Genomic DNA, 20,742 nt, shown 5'->3' on the forward strand with positions numbered 1-20,742 from the left:
GTCATGGGCTTCCAAGTAATGACAATCACCCCGCCCCTCTTGGATTTTGAGACAACGAAGGAATTAAACACACTTCAAGACAGTACTAGTTCGATACATAGCAAAAATGAATAATATCAATTAAAAGATGATAGACTGTTTTGTTGTTTTTCCAGTGCCACTTTAACAATAGCAATTATGCCATGAAATGAGTACAGCAAATAAACCACGTAAATTTTACGAAATAATACTTCTACAGACAAACTGCATTTTCAGCCTTTTGCTTAAGATGTGTTAAAGCGTGTTGGTGAGTGTGATGTGGTTTTACCACTTCCGCTAGAACTAGTCGAGTATCGCGGACAGACTTCAGTGCAGAGATAAAAAAAAAACTATTTCGCCTTCTCATTTTTTGTGTGTGCGCATATTTTCCCCTGTTTAAGTTATTGAAAGGTAAAAGTATCACACAATAAGACAAATAAAACGCAGAGTTGAAAAACTGATCTTACTACCAATAACTGATTGGACACATTTAGCAACAACAATTGAAATTAAGTGTTTTCTCTGATTGGTTTGATCACATCTGAATTTTGAATAGTCAGATTATATTTTGGCCCAGTCTTCTTTGCAGCGTTAACTCAAAAACAGTGGAGGGTTTTTGAAAATGAAGGATATCCACAAAATGCTTCTTTAGCTTTGATAAGTAATTCAGACGTTGACTTTTTGATGCGTTTTCTCCATCATGGTTACAACTGCGAACCTAAGTGTGTGTCATCTTGAGGTCCCAAACTGATGGCCAAACATTTTTGCTGGTATAAAGCAGAATTCCAACAATCACAGCAAATCCAGCGCCTGGTGAAGCAAAGCGGCCCCACATCATCACGCTGCAAATTGAACCGTTTAAAAAATGTAATAAAAACCTCATTTTATATTCGTCTGAACTTTATATTTGCATGCCAATCTTAAAGTGTGAACACTGAAAAAAGAGAATTTAAGAAGAGGGCAAATACTTTTTCAGAAAGCAGGACTTGAACATTGTGTTTCATATTTAAAATGCCACATTTGAATTGGTGAAAGTAGGAGTTTTAATTCAACTCTACGTAAAAAAAAAAGCTATAATAGTTTAACAATACTATGCTAAATACTATACTGTTCCCTAATGGATGATAGATGAAGCTGTATGGGTGTGAGTAATATTTTTGCTAGTTTGCAAGGCAGCCATGTTAACCACTTTATCAGCATGCTAGCAAAGACACTTCGGTGTTCTGTACAATTGCTTGATTTCGCCATTCAAAGGTTGCGAACGACACTCAACGGTGAACGCAGCATGTTGAATTCCAGTCTCAGGCGCCTTTCAGAGTAAAGGTCAGCAAAGTAAAGGCGCTTTTTTTCCACCGCACGTTTAGCTTGACGTTCGCGAGGTCGATCCATGCGAGCGTCTTAGCAAAAACAAAAGCGAGAACTGAGCTGCGTGCTGCAAGACTTCCTCGACCGCAGGCCTTGTCAAACAGGAAGGCAGCCGCCGCTCCGCCGAGCGCAACCGAGCGTAGCTTTCTTTTCCAGCCCGCCGTGGCCTACTTGCTAGTTGCAACTGTCGCTTTTGCCCTTATTTGGATATGTCAGCACCGTAGCGAGCGGCAAAACCAAAGATTTGGCTTGCTTACGGGGCAATTCTGACGACCTACGCCGAACTCTTTTTTAATTAGGCGTGAAAGAAAAAGCGAACGGGGAAGAAAAGGGGTGTCGTCTCCATCGGGGGGGTGGACAGTGCTGATAGAAAGCCGCACCGTGTTTCGTGGTGACTTCCTCTCTAGAGCAGATGCTCAGGAGGATTTCACTTCCTTTTACAGAATGAGCCACATGTGAATTAAAACGTCCGCTCGAGTGAGCACATGCTCGCGATGGGGGTGGGGGGGGGCGCTGGCTGCCGCTCCAGATAAGGTCTATCACTAGAGGCCGTCAGGGCTCCTCAGGAAAGGCCTCGGCTTGACGCGACTCTACAGCATCTCTTCCTCGCTGGCAGCAAGCTAACTGGAGTGTTTCCTTGTCTTAAATGATAGTAACACACACACACACCTGTTTATATGGCTATATTTGCGAGGACATCCATTGACATGATGCGTTTTTCATCCCCTACCCCTAACCATCAAAAATGATTGTCTAACCCTTACCTCCAACCAAACCCAATTCAAACCGATACTCTAAAAGCAAGTGAGTCATTGTTGATAGAAAACACACACACACACACACACATCCCCCCACACACACACACACACACACACACACACACACACACACACACACACACACACACACACACACACATTGCCTGACACTGTCAGTCTTTATAATTCCACATTTGACTGCTTGACTGAAAAATGTATTGACATTACCGAGAAAGGTGTCATGAACATTTCCCCTATGGTGCTCGTCATGCCAGTCATGACACCTACAAGAAGCGGAAATGTATAAAAAAAAAAAAAAAAAAAAAAGCAAATGAGATGGTAAAAGGTACTTTCTCTGTACTATAGAAGTAAATATGTGCGTAAAAAAAGACAGCAAAATGGGAATTACAGATTTAAATCCTGGCCTGAAGCACATCTAAAAGTTAAATAAGTGCAAAAGTTACATTTCATTTGTGCTGTCCACTTTGTCAAAGATTAAATAGAGCAAAATGTTTAAAATAAGGGTGGGAATTTTTGAGTGTCACAATTAAAATGAATTGATATTCGATTCGGTATTGAGTTTGGCTTCTGAATGATTTGATTGACGAGAATTTCTGCTTCAATCTATAGATGTGCAAAAAACGGTCATGATCTAGTCTAATTTGCAAGACAGAATGACAAATGGAAACATTGTGTTTTTTTTTTTACATTAGCATAACTGACTAGTGGTTTTTTTGTGTGGATTTTTTTTTAATAAAAATCTATTTTTGGATACTTTTCTGAATCATAGTAAATGAACATCTACATTTTTTGTGCAAGTTTAATTATTATGGAAAAACCTGAGCATTAATATACTGAAAAAAATAAACTCCCAGTTTCACAACCAGAACATATGAGGAAATTGTCACATTTAGCAGTTGAATTACATTTAGAATAGAATAACGTAGAATGTATTTAGTTGCCTAATGACATTAAAAATAGACATTAAAACTGGCCTGCCCATTTTTTCTTCAAAGCATCCGTAGGAGACAAGAGTTTTAAGACGGAAGAGAAAAAGGCGAGCGGCGGTGACTGTTAGACCTCTTCCTGTGGTTACGTCACGTGGTCCAAGAGGGTTCAAAAGGAGACGGCTTCTTCTTCTTCGTCCACTTCTGGAACCGGGCGACGACACCTGCGAGACTGTCGCTTCACACACAAGGAGGAAAAAAAAAATAGGTAAAGTATGAAAGACATTTTTCCGTTTTAACGATGTTTGAACCCATGTGAAAAAAGCAGACAAATGTTTTAAAGTCGTTTTAAAGTTTGGAATGTGCGCTGTTAGGATTCAAAATGTCTTTAAAGTGAACTTTTTTTCTAGCTATGGACTGTTACGTTCTTTTTTAACGTCCGCTAATGTGTGTGGGTCAGAAGTAAACTCGAAGTTTTGTGGGTTTTTTTCGACGTATCTTGTCAATATGACTGAAAAGCTTACTCACGCCAGACAAAATGGCTTCTTCAAGACAGGCTTTTTTTTAGGCGGATACTGTACATGAGATACTTGAGAAAGGGCGGCTTCTTTGACTTCAGGGGAAAAAAGATGACAAGTAAATGATGAAAATAGACTTTTTTGGCAACAGAAGTGAAGAAATGGCTTTTTTTTTTTTTTTTTTTGGGCCCGACAGGGAAGTGAAGGTTGCACGTTGAGAAGTTGCATATGTGGTGTCCGCAGTGGCTGGGGGTGAAGTTGATGGGGGAGGGGGTTGCAGTGTGTTCACATGCAGGTGCAGAAGACGACAGATGACAGACCACCACCAACAGATATACAGTGCAGTCATCCATAAAGTAGAAAGCACTACTAAACTCCTCGCCACAGTGTAGTGTTTCCTACTTTATGGATGAGTGTACTGTTGGCTTCAGGGACACCCGCCGCGGCCTCTCCCCGGATGTTAAAAAAAAAAAAGAAAAAAAAAAGAGGAAGCGGCTTATGTCCCGTGAGGCTACACGTTACCCAGAGTGTCATCTCGGCTAATTCACATGGGTGCCGTGCGGCACGGAGCAAAGCCTGCAAACTCTTTCCTCCATTTTCTCATCATTGTATCTGAATGGGTGGGAAAAAGACAATCATTTGTCAACGAAAGAAAATGTCGTAAACGTGAAATAAAGACTCAATCAAACCTTTGGCTTCTATTCTTTCGCGGGGACATTCACATGCTCAATAAACTTTTGTTGAATGTGAAAATAGACACTTTATTTGATGTAAAAAGATCTTTAGATTCTTTTGCATACCAAGCCTTCACCGCATCAACACTGCAAACATGCCAAAAATATTAGAAATATTTACAGATGAGCTTCTGTACAGGTAATAAAAACATTTTCATAAGATATAAAAAAAAGTTTTACAATATAAATGCAGGAAAAAAATTGTCCAAACACTGTGCATTATATACACAAGTCCCCCTTTTCACTGCATTCTACAACTCACATTGTAGATGGGCCAACGAAAATATAAATATAAAATGAATAAATAAGGCAGAATACGGGCATAATACTGGTAGTCATGCAATCAATAAACATCCTGTAAACAAGACATCAAGACTAAACAATGTCAACTTGTAAGGCTAAAACCTGTTAACTACATTGTTACGCGGAGCGGGAGCAGTGCAGAGTAGAGTAACCAATCAGCAGGTAGCAATAATACTTGTGCATTCAAGGCCGTAAATACAACACAAACATTTCCTGTACAACGTGTGTCCTCTAAAAAAAAAAGAAGAAGAAGAAAGAATGAAAGAAAAAAAAGGGGGGAGGGGGTGATGATGACTGCAGCCTGAGCTTTGGCTCCGTGTCGGCTCTAATTTAGAAATAAAGCGGCCGCACGATCCCCAACTGCCACCGCCTCCCTTTTATAGTCTTGGCGTCACCGTGCTCCCTCCTAACAATGACTAATTACTTAATGACTTCAATTGTAACTAAGAGTCCCAAGTAAAAATGGACAACAACATGGCAATAGCCAGACTAAATCCTCCCTCCTTTGCAGCTTATCATAAAAGCACCTCAAGATTTTTGGCATTTTCTGCACTTTCGCCACTTTTTGATGGGTGCTAAACTACAAACGGAAAAACCTGAGAAGCTAGCAACAGCCCCGCCCGCCTTCTGTCACACGAACGCACGCAAGCGCGGGAAAGAATTCAGGTGAGCCGTTAGGCCGATTGCAGCTGCTGCACAATACGTTAGCTACATTCACAGCGCATCGGATGGATCGCAAATATGAGAAGCCTTGCCTCGCATCAGTAGAGTTCTTCTATATCGAGTACTGAAACGTGCTACGCTTGCTTCTGTCCGATCAAAAAGAGATTGCACGTTTCCATAGTGGCTGTCAAGCCCGAAGGCAAACGTACAGTACGCTTAGCCATCATTAGCAGCTCCGATAGCCAATGAAGGTTCTCAAAGAAAGAAAGAAAGAAAGTGCTTCAGTCAAAAAGAAAAAGTATCAAGTTTGAGGCCCTGCCTTTCAGTCTTTCTTGCTGGATGCAAACCTTTTGAAGAGTTTCTTGCCTTTGGAGAAGAAGCCTTTCTTCTTCTTGCCTTGAGGGGAGCGCTCGGCCAGCGCCGGCTCGTCTGCTGCTCGGGGGGTTGGACGAGAGGCCGGGGGTTCCGATGGGGTGCTTGCGGCCGGTCGTTGAGGGTGTTCTGTTTGAACTTCTGTTTGGGGCGTCAAAGTATCTCGGCTTGTTGAGGGCCTGGGATCCCGCGGCTCTGTAGAGGAGCTTCCCTTCAGGAATGAAAAAGAACATTGCACAAAATGGTGTCAGATCATAATTGATAAGCAGTGCTCGGCAAGCTTTTTTTCAATGATGCACCCCCCGAAATGTTTTTTTTGATAACCTCTATTGATGTTGGGATTGAATAAACTTTGGAAATACATTTTTTGGCGGTTTTATGTCGCAACTCTCGGTTTAGTTTTCCGAAAAAAAAAAAGAAAGAAAAAAATTCCTGGACTGTTGTAAGATGACAACAAGGTAAGGTGGTTATTTGTGCTAACTAAATCGTCACACGGTTGTAAGTGAATACTAATATTATAAAACCACTTCCAGGCATGAATTGAAAATACCCAAATGACACAGTTGTTGATTTCGTGTTGCTTGGAGCTACGAGATATCATCTTTTGGGGCCATTGCAATCCGAGGACCTCTTGCGCAACATGAACGGAAGGTGGGAAGCATCTAAACAGAGCACTCACATTTTGTTCTAAAGAGCTAAAGGCACACAGAGAATCTGAAGCAGCGGGTCACATAAACGGGGTATGAAAGGAGAGACATGAATGAGGAATAGTCAGCTGCCCCTCCCCCTCCGGAAAACACTTACAATCAAGTCTCAAAGTGCACTGTTCGTTTCTGCTTCTGCAAAAGGTCATGCAGGAAATGGCGGAGCGGAAAAAGAAAAGCAAGAGTTTGAGAAACAGAATAGTGCAAGACGGGAATCGACAAAAACGTCAGAATGAGACCGGATCAACAAAACAAGCGTACTGGTGACATATTGTTAAAACGTGGGGTATCCGGCTACCTGCGATTCTTTCTTGTGTTCTGGCGCAGGCCGAGCCGACGCCTGCTCGGACGGAACGTCTTCTGTTAATGCCTGCAGGAAGTTGGAGGGCACCAGGCCTCGTTGTCCGTTTAATTCACCCTGACACACGCAGCACAAAACACACAAGACTTTTCGCAGAGGAATTCCATTGCACGCATTCGTTGTAAGAAGGAGCTTGCTTACCGTTTAGTTTAAGTTTAGTTTACCGCATCAATGCGAAGCACCAACAGCTAACAATAGCAACCACGTTGCTAATGTGGCGAGCCATAGCAAAGCTCTTTGCCAAACTCAACTTGACAACATGAGCAAGGATGGCCAATGTTTTATTTGTATGTTATTTTCAAATGATTTCGCGACTGACAAACGAAAACAGCACAGTTGCTCAAACTTCCAACTCCAGCTGTTAAAAAGTAAATAAATGACTCAAGCAAAATTTGTTTTTTTTTTGAGGATTTTTTTTCTCAGTCAGATTAAAAAGAGATGAATTAGATTCATTATGTATACATTTTAATTAGTTTCATTTTTTAAAATCTCTTGACATCACTTTTATTTTATGAAACCTTAGTTGTTGTTTATTTTTTTTTTTTACACACATTTTTGTTTTGAGTCAATTCAGAAGGCTCCTCATTGTAATACTTACATCAAAGAAGCCATCTTCATCCATGTCGCCGATGACATGGATGACGTCTCCAGCACTGAAGGTCAACTCGGCCTAAACGGAAAAACTAGATAATGAGAACCCTTTCCCACACGGCTCGTCCCCGTGAGAACCTACATGAAAACCGGGCGGCAAACCAAGCACCACACCATCCGTCACTTCGGAAGAAAAACATAAACTACACATAAAATTTGAATTCTTGAATTCTGACCTCCACGTCGGTGTTGGGGGAGCTCTCCCGTGGATCGTAATCAAAGATGGCCACCATCCGCCGAGATCCTGGGGCGGAGTTTGCTGCGGTCGCAGAAGCTGCCTGGCTCGCATCTGTCCCCAAAATAAAATCGCACGGGGCTCAATGACATGTTTCGCTATGACAGAAAACGGACAATCCAGGTAGCGCTACGTTGAGCAAGGCTGTTGGGAATCAAGCCAGCACCACTGCCAGTAAACGCGACGAAAAAATATTAGTTTGTGATAAACAAATGACCTGAGGAGAAAAGTTATGATGTTATTAATGAGGAATTAATGACAGAAAATCTTCCAGTAGATGGTTCGCAGAGAGTGAAAAGAAGTGCTAGTCAAACAAAAGGGCCGACAGAAGGCCACTTGCGTTGCCGGCAAATTACCGTCTAAATTAGCATGCATCTTTTAGGGGTTAAAACAAAAAAACAAAAACAAAATCCTGTCATGACAACAACACAAATAATGATGTAATCATTACAATTATAATAACAAAAATCATTTATATTAATTGTAGTAGTTAAATGAATTATTAGTATAACTACAATACTTATAATACTCATGTAGTGACAATAATAAAAAGGATGCATGATACTAATAATATATAGTAATTATAATCATTATTAAATGATTCATTTTCATAAATGAAAAAATGCCTTGTAATAGAAAAACAAATAATTACAAATTGACGATAATAACTTCGAATAATCGTTACAATATTCATTTATAATAATTAAATGAAGGAATATAATTAATACAGTATAAATTGAGTATCAAATTAAAGTAATATTCTTAATAATTATTATTAATTTAAGGAAAATGATGATGAATGAAAAATGGCGTTACCTGTAATCAGAACACAACACGTCAATTGACAACTTAGAATGGAAAGTCACATGAAAATGAATACATGCGAGTTGTCCTGTGAAAGATTTTACGTCCATGCAGAAAAACGGGAGATTGAGGGTCAAAGGGCAAACGACAAACCTTGATTGGAGGAGTCTACACTCTCCTCCCAAGGGGCTGCAGACTCCACTGCAAAAGTGCATGTTTGCACAAACAAAGCACAAACTGTAAATCCACCATCACAATTCAAAAACGTATTCTGAATTTACAGCCTGGATCACAAAGCGTAACATAAAGTTCACGATCAGAGGGGATGATGAGCTTGGGAAACGTAGCGTTTCAACGCTAGAAGGGTGGATTCAGATCTACTGTCACAATTGGCGATATTACATACAACTGTATGTCCGAATTATAAAACGCCAAAAGACTTTATGGACAACACAAGCGGTTGGATTCCTTTAACTTGGAATCAATTTTGAAATATTCATTGTAAAAGGAAAACCGTCTGATGTCGCACAGGATATAACACCTGGAGTACGTACATTTAAGCTATGCGCTCAAGTACACAAGGGGGAAAAAAATGTTACCGAGTCACACAATATTGCTCGGACAACATGCTTGCTCCGCTTTTGCAAATCCCCTCTGGTCGGCGTGTGAAATGAAGTTAATGAGATGAGAGAGCAAAGGCTGGAAAGGAGGGCAGCCGGAGGCAATCCGGAGCGAGACACACCTTTCTTGGATCGTCTCGGTTTCCGTGGCGGGACGGGACGACTCGGAAGCTGTGCGTGTGTGCGAGTGCCTTCGTAGGATTTCAGAATAGAAAACCAAAATATGTGACACCAATAAGGAGGACCCCCCAAAAAACGGACGAGACTATGATGCGCAAGTAACAACCAGCAAGCAACAAACATAACAGTGAATGCACATGGAAGCAAAAAAATAAATCAATCAATTGTAGATGTTTACTCTGACACTGAAGTGGCTAGAAAGCAGGAAATAGAGGCAAACGCTGCATGAAACAGCCATTGCATGCAGGTGTTGATTATGATTTCCGCAACAGTATGAAAAAAAAGGTACCGTTTTAGCACAATAAAGAATTAGCATACAATGTTACCATGTAAGGCCTATCACTGTTAAACACATATTTGTACACTTGCAGTCGAATGATAACACGTGTACACTGGGATCAGGTGACAACCAATTACGGCTCAGCTTTCAAACATCGCGTGTCCAGCCAAACCCAGAAAACAGCTGAGCCGTGGAAAAATGTGGTTTTAAATTGTACACGGAAAATAATTTAGTCATCAAATGAATTATTGACATTATTTTTCACTGTGTCCCTCTATATGTTTAACTCATTTCTAATTTATTTTAAGTTCAGATATGTTTCTTTGTCAGTATAGAGGAAGTATATTTACATGTTTTTTAATTAAGGCATATTTCAGTACGATATCAGTACGTTTACAGGCTGAAAAACCGATGACTGAAGCCTAACGACGTAATTCAGTCCGACCACTTTTTCACACTTCTGAGAGCTTGCAGTTTAGATGCGATTCAATCTGAGTGCACGAATGGGATGGAAATACCCGGCGTAAGGCCCGCTATTTCCGCAAAGCAGTTTTAATCTCGCGCATACGCGGCCATTTTCTCCTACTTCTGAAACATAAACAATGATGATAATATGCTTATTTGCACGTGAAATGTTTTAGTAGAGAAACCAGAAGCAAATTTGAGGTCTGCCACGACGCATTCATCAGTAGAGCTATTTCAAGGTTAACCAGACATTTGTTGACATACCCATTTTCTCGAGGGATGGCGGGGCTGTCAAGAAGCCCTGCTGCAGAAGCTCCTGCCGGGTTTCTTGGTCCTCCACCTGGATCTCGGACACCATGTTGCAAGGCACATAGCCCGAACGACCGGCGGACTCCCCTCTGTAGAAGCCGTCGGGATCTTTATCGCCGTAAACCTAGGCGACATTACGTGACGCTGAGTTGACCTCACTAATACGTTCGCTGTCATATTAGGTTCACATATAAATCAATGAAAATGTTCATGGGAGGGGGGGGGGGGGGGGGGGGATTTTACAACTATATGTTACAAGAAATAAACACAGTTGCCATGTAGTGCAGAAACATACGGTGATAATCTGTCCCTCGCGAAAGGGCAGCTCCTCCTCAGCGGCGTCCGGGTTAGGCGACATGCTAGCAGGGTCGTAAGGGAACAGGGCCACGAAGATGCGGAAGTCGGCGTTGTTTCCTTTTGTCTTTGGCGATTCAAAACAAGCTGCAAGTCCAAATCAAAATGATTTTTATTTTTAGAATGACCAGCATTGCATCGGTCGTCCGTTTACAAACAGTAAATCTATATGTTTAGGTAAATTTCATGAAATTTGTTGATGAGGTCTTTCTGCTGACCTCTCATTCAAAACAAAGCAAATGACGAGGAGAGCAATGCAAGGAAGTTGTGCAAAGAATTTTTCTGGATGTCGCTATTTTACACACAAATTAAAGTCGGTTCAAAAATATATCATAAAATACATAGTACAACATAAATTAAGAATTAATGTGTTAAATACGACACTACTATTCAATGACTAGTAACACATACGACTACATTATTGCTTTTATGATTTTTTTTAATTACTTTTTTTTATACTTTATTTATTGTTGACACCTGATATTTGCAGGGAATAGAAACAAGCCGGCCCGTGACAAGTGAAACTCTATATATAGTAATTGACGCCTATTGAAATGATTTGGGAGGAAAGAAATTCTATTTCATTCATTATTCATTTCTGAACTAATTGTCTGCTTGATTGGTCATGGGTATTTTTTCAGCCAAATATCAACATTGGCTTCAGGAAAATCCCTCAGGGTTTGCCCCTCCCCCACGTCGGCGCTCCTATGGAGAGCGCTTGCTTAGTTCAGGCGTGTCCTTAAAAGAGGTAATCAAGCTAAAGCACTGATCCTAAGCTGTGTGAGCTGTTTGACAAACACACACTTTACGATCTGCAACACCCAGCAAGAAAGGGAAACTGCACTTGACACATTTTGATTGCCATCAAAGAACAGCCACGCAGTTGCACATCCAACTAGCATGCATGGTGCTGTCGAATTTTTTTTTTTTTCAAATACAGTTTTTCATATGCTCCGTTACACTACCATTGCAGAGGTTATGCATAATGCTGGTGTGACCCAAGAACTTATGAGGATGTCTATCCTATTTGACGAAGTGAGACAATTTTGAAGAGCTGTAGTGAGGCTTAAGCTGCTCTAAACAGAGCTGTTCTCTATCTCATTATGGAGAATGAGGCCATCTGTGGCAAGAATCATGGATGGGGAACCGGCACTTTCACATCCTGGCTGATTAATAATAGAAGAACGTGGCGGGTCGCGGGTTCAAAATTGCCTGGTACAAAATTCAGGAAAAGATCAAGAAAACTGCATTTTGTTTTCCTCAGTCTAAAAAAAAAAAGAGCGAGAGAGGAAAAGGGAAAAAGAGGGGCTCCTGCGGCATCGGTCGTTTTGTCAGCTAATCAAAGATACTATTTTAAGATTGGCACTTCCTCCTGTCATGACAAGCCACTTTAAGTTAAGCTGGTTCACAGCTTAGTGGGCTCCCACTTCTCCATCACTGGCGACACGCCTCCCTCACCACACACGCTGCTAATCTGACTAGCGGCGTGCGGGAGGGAAGCGCTGGCTCGTCAACTGTAAGCACAGGTGCGGAGGCAATAACATTTGCGCCGCATCACTTTGCCTGGAAACCGGAGGAGAAGAAGCGGCCAAGCAAAAGAGCCTCTGACCTTTGAGCTGCTTGCTTTGCGCACCGACTGATTTGGAGGAAAGCTCCGAGTCTGGAACACATGCCGGACCCGCCTCGGATCCTCTTTGTTGACTGGCTTCCTGCAGACGGAACATTTAAATAAAGTAAAACACTTGACAAATGACTGCCGTCGGTATTTACTCTATATCAAAACGCAACAACAGGGAAAAAGCAAGTAAGCCGATGAGGGTTCTGAAATCTGTTCAGGTCATGCTAGTCGATCGGAAATATTCCTTTTTCGAGAGAGAGTTTGCAAACGCCAAGCATTTGTGGCATCCGTGTATTTTACAATAAATTAAATCAAAAATTGGAACGTAACCTTTTGTTTTTCGCTTGGTTAAATCTATTATAAACAAAGTAGAGCGAATAACACATTTTCACTTGATTAAAAATGACATTTTGGATGATAGATTTAAAAAAAAATTCAACTCTTTAGCATCAACGTGAGATTATTCTCCAGAAACATTTGATTTTCTACAAATCTCCGCCACCAAACTTTGGTCTGAGAGACCAATTTGCCGGGTGAAACAGCACATTTCAGTTTGTTACAAAGTGATCGGTCAGAACGGGAACTGTGTCAGGCTGTAAGCATGCAGAGTGGCGCCGGCCTATACGAATTCGAACAACACCAGAAGCGGACCCTATCTCTGATCGCTACCTTTAAGTCGGAAAAGCGACCTTGGAAAAGCCAACTGATGGAGAGAGTAAAAGGGAATAGGGGGCGGTGATAACTGAAGAGGGACTCATTTCTAATACAAGTGAGGGATAAAAAGGGATGGAAAGGATTCAACGGGGACTGCCGGGAAAGTTGCCGGGCCGACGCTGACGTAATGTTTACCAAGGACTCGACCTTTCTTCCTTGGCGGGAGCACGGCCCTCTGCGCTTCATTTCAGCGCTTTCGATCCACCACTCTGAGCTCATCTGTTCTAGCACCACCTCGCCATCGGCGCACGCGTCCGACTCCTCGTTGTCATCCGTCCCGTACTCCACATCGATCTCCATCCGCCGACCGACAGGCGACTTGACCGTCCGTACCGTTTTGCAAACCGGGTAGGGTCTCGGCAGGGGAGGGACGTGGCCTGGGTTAGCCGCCGCCGCCACCGCCGCCTTCTGACTCCTGAGCATGGCCTCCCTCCTAAGGCGGTCCCCCAAGCCTCTGAGCAGTACTCTGTCTTTGTTGGGGGAAGACTGGGGAGGGCAGCGGGCGGGACCTCGCATTTCGTTTTGTCCAAGATAACTGGCGGCGTCAACTTCGTCGGAATAGTGAACTCTGTGCTGCAGCTTGGGCTTGACTTGGAAGGGTCCTTGCCTGGTTAAAGGCTCTTTGCTGAGGGATCTGGGATCCACGTTGAAGTGGTGGTGCGGAGGGGGAATGTGGGGATGGCGGTGACCCTGATGAGAGGGTTCTGCGCCTCTAGCTCTCAGCTGAATCAGTTTGCGATGATGTAAAATCTCTTTGCGACTACCGTCTTCCTCCTCCGTCACCTCGGGAATACTAAAAAGCTGCTTGCAGCGGTGTGCCTCAGGGGGCAGCTTGAGGATTCTCTCGAGGACGTCTTCGTCACTGTCCGGAGGCTCTGACTGGGTTAACTATGACCAATCCAAAAGTGAGGGAACAAAACGAGGCGGAAAGACGACGGAATAGGCATGCAAAATAAAAGGAGAGATAAAACAAGAATCACAATCAGGCGCATGAGAGAAAAGATGGCATTTTAACTACACAACCAGAGCAAAGAATAATGCATTCACGTCTCTGAGTGAACACAAAAGCGCTTTACAAAACCGATCCATCATTATTATTAACTCATTCAATCCCAAAGACATATTTTCCCACTTTTAAATAAAGAGTCCAGAGCTCCAGACATTCGATCGCAGGTACTTATTCATCTTTTTCCTCAAGCGTTTGGCGAAAGGAAAGTCTCGAAATGGCTGAATCAATAACACAATTAACTGATTTAGCCTATTTGGTAATTAATAGAAAAGAATTGAAATAAACGTAAACACTGTGAGTACCTGGGATTGAATGTCAGGACTTGAACAAAACATTAACTGTAGTATTTGGGACTGAATGAGTTTGAGTATGGTCCCACATACCCTGTCACATGTAAGTGCATATCCCCTGGCGGGCGCATCCGCGAGGTGCTCAGAGGAGAGCTCTTCTTCTTCCTCTTCAAGGATGTCAGACAGGTCCGAGCGGCTGTTATCAGCGAGGTAGTCACCGGGAGGCTCAACCAACCCAGCGCCATAGCTCTGGAATGACATAAACACAATGCTTGGACATATTTTCTTACACTGACCAATTTTCAATTGCGAAACAAAATTGAAAACGCGTCCTGATTATATTCAAATGCAGATTATTTGTTTATAAATTCAGTAAACACAGACATGTGAATGCCTCCTCGGATAAGGTGCTTGAGTAGCTCTTCTAGCACGGGCCGTACGGGAGTAGCGTGAATTTCTGTTTGCTCTACCAGGGCCGGTGCTGAGAGCGCATAATAGGCGAGGAAATCATTGAAATGCATCACTGGGGGAAAACAACACATTGGGGGTATTAAGGGCCAGAAATCCTCATTGGAACATGGTTCAAAGAGTTGGATTACGAGCCCTTTAATTTCTACTATGCTAGCTTTCTGTTTGCAGCTATTGATTGAACTGGGAGATATGCACACCTCTCACCACACTGCCTCAATTTCAAAGCACAAACAAGTTGCTGAGTTGTTGCTGTTGCTTTTTTTTAGTACGTAGTCTCACTAAAAAACATTTTTTTTTGAATGAAATTTTGGAAACAGCATGCCAATTTTGTTTTTACTCATTATCTAAACCCAGATTATGTAAATGTTCCTCAGTGTAATAAATGTATGCAAAAGCATGAGAATGTCAACGTATAAGAGCCGACCTGTTGCGCCCTCGTGCAGGCTGGGTCCTGGTCCTGTCTCAAGAACTCTTCAATTGACACTAAGCGTTTGCTCTCTTGTTCCTCCTCAACCTCAGAATCCAGCGGCGAAGTACTCGGGGGTCGCAGGATTAATGTGTCCAGAGGGTTAAGGAGGTCTTGGATGGGGGCTTTGGGCGGCGTGGGTGTGCGCTCCGGCGTTTGGAGTTTGGCACAGGGATCTTCAATGAACTCTGTAATGGATGGAAAAGGGCGTATAGTTCCGGGGCTATCTGCATCTCTGCGTTGATCAAGCGTGGCCGCTGATGGCGCCACCTCTGGCGTTTGTGCGGGTGCTATTACAGGAGGCGCTTGAGGAACCGACGGAGTGGGGGACATCACATTAATCTGACAGAATAAAAAAAAAACAACAACAAAAAATAACTGTCAATAAGCAATATTTGACCGACAGACAAATTTTGAACCACACGCGGAACGTGGATTACCACGGGGGTGATGATTGACGTCACGGGTAATATGGCCTCGCACGAAAGCGCGGGAACGGACGTGGGGTCGGCCCAGGCGTTTACAAATGAGGATGATGATATCAAGACCTCGGCCTGCGGGACAATAGGACACTTGGCGGCAGCCTCCAGCCTGAGGCTCGAAATGTGTGTGTTCGGGGGAGATGGGAACGCCAGCATGGAGGCTTTGGCAGGAGAGTTTCCCAAAGTAAGGAACGAGGCCAGGTTTGCGGGTCCTATGAGGTTGCGGGCAGGGGGTGGCACTGCCGGAGCGGTCGCAACCGGGCCGGCCATGATAGCAGCAAGTTTAGAGGGCACATTGACGGGAAAAGAGTCACAAGACTCCCCGTGTGCAGACGTGGTGCGAACGGTGAGCTCCTGAGCTGCCTGTAGCGACTGGATCTGGGAGGGCCCCAGCAGAGCACTGCCGGCGGTCGGAGACGACACCTCCAGCACCTTAGAGATGGGGAAAGAATGAACATTTGAACACTTGGGTTGAAAAAGACCATTTAAAATTGAGTCAAGCCCACAAAAGAATCCCCCCCCTCAAAAAAAGTTAGAAATTATACCCTTGTAATGTATTTGACCCAACATTATTAGGGAAGTTCCCTTTTGACCCAATTTTGGTTATTCTGGACCCATTTTTTTTTATAGTGTATACTGTGAGTTGGGTAATCATCTGGGCCAAATAAAGATGGGCCCAACTAAATAACAACAACCTATTTTATAAAAAATGTTTCAAATAAAACAATCAATTTGTTATAGTACTTTTTTTTCAGGTTAGTTATTTGACCCAAAGTTATAGTGTAAATTACAGGTGTTAAACTCAAGCACCGGGGGCCAAATTCGGCCCGCCGCATCATTTTTTGACCCAACTTTTTGCATTATCATTTGGTGACTTGAAAAACTCCCAAAACGAGTCAATATTGTTGGAGAATTTGGGGTTATTTGTTTGACCCAACGTCTTGGGTTAAACTAATAACCGAACTAGTTGGTTCAGTCTCTTTTTGACCCAATTTGGGTAACATTTGAGCCAAATATTTAAGAGATAAGTGTAAGAGATTTAATTGAAGGCTCATACCTTTTTCTTGTCTGCATAAATTGTATATCCAGTGACACGGACGCCGTTGGAGGTTCCCGCACTATCGATGGTGACGGGCAGCCAGCTGATGAGGGCAATACCTGGAGAAGGACCGTGCTCCAACTGTACATCCAGCGGAGCATCGGGTGGGCCTACATCAAAATCACAGCCAGTATTGAGTAAGAGCTACAACACAAATAACGTTTTGTATGAACAAATAGTTAGGTGATGCAGAAAGGCCTGCAACTACAGTACATTTCTAAAATTCAGATTCAAAAATGAATAGACCGTGTATACCTGAGTTCCCAGACTGTGGGCATGAAACTTAAGCAAAATTTGAAATGATCATTTAGTGAACATCATTCAGAGATCTTACTGGTCACTATCCTACAATTCAGAAAACTAACACAATCACTACATCGATAGCACTATACTGCTCTGCTAAACAATGTATGAAAAGTTTTACATTCCCACATTTGGAAATGGCATGAGACTTGGGAAAACAACACGCTTGAACTTGCTAATCCGTCATCTGCTCTAGCATCATCAGTCATGTTTGTATTATTTATGCCTGCTGAACAAACAGTTACTGCTGCGCAATATGAACAAAATCAGATACCCTTATATACTTAGTTCATTTTACAAGCTGTATCAAAAATAATTGTACGTGTTTTTTTTTTAATAAATCATGTTTGCCAACTTATTATTGGCAGAACTGATCAACGCCATTATTATATTATTACAATATTATAAAAACATATTTAACTGAATATAAGTGATTACCTATGTCATTACTACTATCATCTTTTCTATTATTTTATACGGCTGAATGTCTTATCGCATTAAGACAAATTGAAAAAAAACAAAACAAATTTGTATTCCTTTTGTCATGTAAATAAAAACAAAGGTTAATGGTGTTAAGGCATGACTTTTCACCGGTCCGGGACAGCCAGGCAAAAGACGAGAACGCAAACAAGCGCGATCAGGCGCACATCCGTAACGTGCGCAAAAAGAGAAACGGCGCACGCTGACCTGCCGTCAGCGTGCTGAAGTTGATGCTGGCGCTCGTTCGCTGACGTCGCTCCACGGGCAACTCCCAAGGCGTGCGTTGCGGCCGCGCCTCCACTTTGACGGCGTACCGCAGGCCGGGCGCGAGGTTACTGAGGACCAGCGAATAGCGGCCGGCCTTCACCAGCTGGTACTCCCGCTCGTTCAAGGAGACCACGTGCACGTAGTTGCTGTTGCTGGGGAGCCAGGACAGGTCGGCGGAGGTGGCGGTGATCCCGTCCACGCGCAGCTCCGTGGGGGCCACGCAAACGTCCCTGCCGACGAGCATGCTGCAGCGCAGCCGGTCCGACGGACCTTTCTCCGTCAGGCTTTGCACGGACACGCGGTAGGCCTTGAGGTCGATGTCCAGCCTCTCCAGCACGGCTTTGGTCTGGGCGCCGAAGGGCACGTTGAGCCGCAGCTCCTGGTCCACGTACACGTTATAGCTCCACACGTGGCCCCACCCGGCCGGCACCAGCGGGGGATCCCAACTGATGATGGCACTCTTGGCGAGCTGCTTGATGAGGGTGAGCTTCCGCGGGTAAGGCACGGCGTCCACTCCCGCCTCCTCCAAATCCAAGTCCAGGCCATTGGTGAGGGGGGCTGAGGCAGCCAAGGCCGAATTGGAAGAGGCCGAGGCGGGGCCGCAGACAGGAGAGGCCTCCGTCCTATCTGAGGCGCGGACACTTGCGTGGAGGTGATGCTGGTGGCTGGCACTGTGCAAACTGCTGTCTAGCAAAGAGTTGTGGCTTAGCTCGCCGCTCTCTGGCGCCGGAGTACCCATGACGTCGTCGTCCGAGACGCGCTCTACAAAATTCGAGGGGACCAGCCCTCTCCTCCCGTCTACCAGCTCGCCTGAAAATAAAAAGATCTCCATGAAGTTTCACGTACAACTGCGCGTTGTTAAGACTTACCTTCATAGAAGCCGTCATCGTCCATGCCTCCGTAAACATAGATGTATTCGCCGGCAGTGAGCGGGAGCTCCATTTCAGGGTTATCGTTGGGACCGTCGTACGGATCGTAGCTGCAAATGCGTCGGTGCCGTCCGTTATTATGTAACTTCCTATGAGGTTTCCATTGACCTTTGTAAAAGTACACACCTGTACCGCGCAATAAAAACCTGCAGCTTCGATGCTCCTCTGCTGGCGGTGTATGGGAGGGGGGCCAAGTCGATGTCCAGCTCCTCCACCTCACTGGCTGTGTCAACCTGGGAAAAATCGCAAGCAGCAGGTGATGCCGAATAGCTCCGTGACAAAATACCTTTGGTGGCTCGCTCACACTGTAAATAATTCATGTTCCAAGTAAGAAGTAAAGCAACAAGTAAAAAATGTTGAGTGTCTATAAAATACAATGGGGGGGTTCCAGTCATCATAATACGCAGCGCAGTGAGGGGATATTTATAGCTTCCGTTTTACAACTACTACCATTTGACCCACATAATCCAGCGGCAGGTGGATTATTTTGACCAAATATGAGTTTTATTGAATTGAATGGAGGGCTGCAGACTGGTTGAGGAGACCTCTGACCTAACCTGTCTGTCACACAACTTACACTAAGCACAGGAACACAAGAAGCGAGACCTGCAGACTAGATGATGAGATCTCTCACCTAAACTGTCTGGCACACAACACACAAGAAAGCCGGTAAACACCTTCATGGACGTTGTTTACATTCAACTAGAGTCAATGTTATTACCCTACACTGCCCTATAATAACATTATTTTACTTCAACTCCATGTAAAAATGATCAGTATTAACTTAATCTGCAAAAGGGCCGTCGCTGTTGAATCTTATTTAAAATGGATTATTCAGTCGACTATGCCATCAAATAATTGAATAATCCCCCTCCGCAGACACACATTTTATTAATTACCTACAAAGGTTGAATGTTCATCGAAGTGAGTGGTGATAACCGCTCATTATTTTTTTTATCTTCCATTCATGTGAATCTTTAGACGCCTACGACCGGTTAGCAATCACGATCAGCAGTAAAATTTAAGCCTATGCGCATTCTTCCTGTCATACCTCATGTATGGGGCTTGATTTGTGCGGACTGAGGTGGGTTTCAGACTTTGGAGTGAGGTTTGTCGTCTCAGACTTGCTGGAGGACGAGGCTGACTTGCTAACACCGATCGTAGGAAGCTCTCGATGCTTGGCGACTGGCGAGCGCTCCGCCCTGGACAGCCCGGCGGCGTGGGTGGTGCTGGTCCCCATGCGCAGTGCGGCAGCCACATCTAGCAGAGGAGATGGAGAAAGGGAGAGAACCCAGGTAATACACAATCCACTTGACGGGAGCGCTCTCTTGGATCCATGAGCGGCTAGGTGGGCGAGGTCACTGGTTAACATGCAGATAGCTCAAGGTTGAACCTGTCTGATTAAACAGTAGAGAAAAATCCTGCCTCCATCTGTCTGCAGTCAGAGGTCACAGCACCTTGTGCTACCATGTGTCACACCGGCATCGCTAAGGGGCTTAACTGATTTCGCAGACAGTTTTCACCTCACTTCTTGGCTAGAGCCTCATGCAAGTTCTGTTACAGAGCTGGAAAGTGTGGGTGAGATGATCGGTTCGGACATGCCATGCTTTTGTGAAAATGCCCAACTTGTATGATGGGGGGGTGGAAAAAAAAAAGAGAAAAAACCCCAAATACTGAGCGGCTCATTACCCTCAGGGCAGGAGAGAGTATCACCTCCCTCGAGACTCCAGAAGGCTATTTCGCTCAGAGACTCCATATCCCATGAGCCATCTGTGCAGTCTAAAACACACGAACAAGTAAAAGGTTTGATGCCCGGGCAAGATTCGTCAAGAACTTGGGTTTACCCGGAAAGTGACTCCTTGTTGCCGCATAGCCTTAAACACTTTTTTACACATTTTAATGAGCATCATATTAACACAATAGGGGGAAAAAAAAAAAAAAAATATATATATATATATATATATATATATATA

The 20,742-nt window shown here is 43.7% G+C and overlaps 1 protein-coding gene across 1 annotated transcript in view; it reads right to left on the reverse strand.

Moving 5' to 3' along the window:
• Positions 1 to 4,351: 4,351 nt before the first annotated feature.
• tspoap1 (TSPO associated protein 1) overlaps positions 4,352 to 20,742 on the reverse strand; it is a 33,884-nt gene continuing 17,493 nt past the window's right edge. The window contains exons 15-34 of the mRNA XM_088440558.1: positions 20,459 to 20,548; positions 19,821 to 20,029; positions 18,896 to 19,002; positions 18,710 to 18,819; positions 17,781 to 18,650; positions 17,046 to 17,072; positions 16,749 to 16,900; positions 15,650 to 16,123; positions 15,168 to 15,551; positions 14,366 to 14,521; positions 13,109 to 13,861; positions 12,251 to 12,350; positions 10,583 to 10,728; positions 10,243 to 10,411; positions 9,176 to 9,244; positions 8,587 to 8,634; positions 7,571 to 7,683; positions 7,342 to 7,413; positions 6,681 to 6,800; positions 4,352 to 5,889 (exon numbers count right to left, since the gene is read on the reverse strand). Of these exons, the coding sequence (XP_088296684.1) occupies positions 5,629 to 5,889; positions 6,681 to 6,800; positions 7,342 to 7,413; positions 7,571 to 7,683; positions 8,587 to 8,634; positions 9,176 to 9,244; positions 10,243 to 10,411; positions 10,583 to 10,728; positions 12,251 to 12,350; positions 13,109 to 13,861; positions 14,366 to 14,521; positions 15,168 to 15,551; positions 15,650 to 16,123; positions 16,749 to 16,900; positions 17,046 to 17,072; positions 17,781 to 18,650; positions 18,710 to 18,819; positions 18,896 to 19,002; positions 19,821 to 20,029; positions 20,459 to 20,548 (4,430 nt within the window). The 3' untranslated portion in view covers positions 4,352 to 5,628. The remainder of the gene's footprint in view (positions 5,890 to 6,680; positions 6,801 to 7,341; positions 7,414 to 7,570; positions 7,684 to 8,586; positions 8,635 to 9,175; positions 9,245 to 10,242; positions 10,412 to 10,582; positions 10,729 to 12,250; positions 12,351 to 13,108; positions 13,862 to 14,365; positions 14,522 to 15,167; positions 15,552 to 15,649; positions 16,124 to 16,748; positions 16,901 to 17,045; positions 17,073 to 17,780; positions 18,651 to 18,709; positions 18,820 to 18,895; positions 19,003 to 19,820; positions 20,030 to 20,458; positions 20,549 to 20,742) is intronic.

The sequence above is a fragment of the Hippichthys cyanospilos genome, chromosome 18 (assembly GCF_059441005.1).
Source record: "Hippichthys cyanospilos isolate Australia breed blue-spotted pipefish chromosome 18, RoL_Hcya_1.0, whole genome shotgun sequence".
NCBI lineage: Eukaryota > Metazoa > Chordata > Actinopteri > Syngnathiformes > Syngnathidae > Hippichthys > Hippichthys cyanospilos.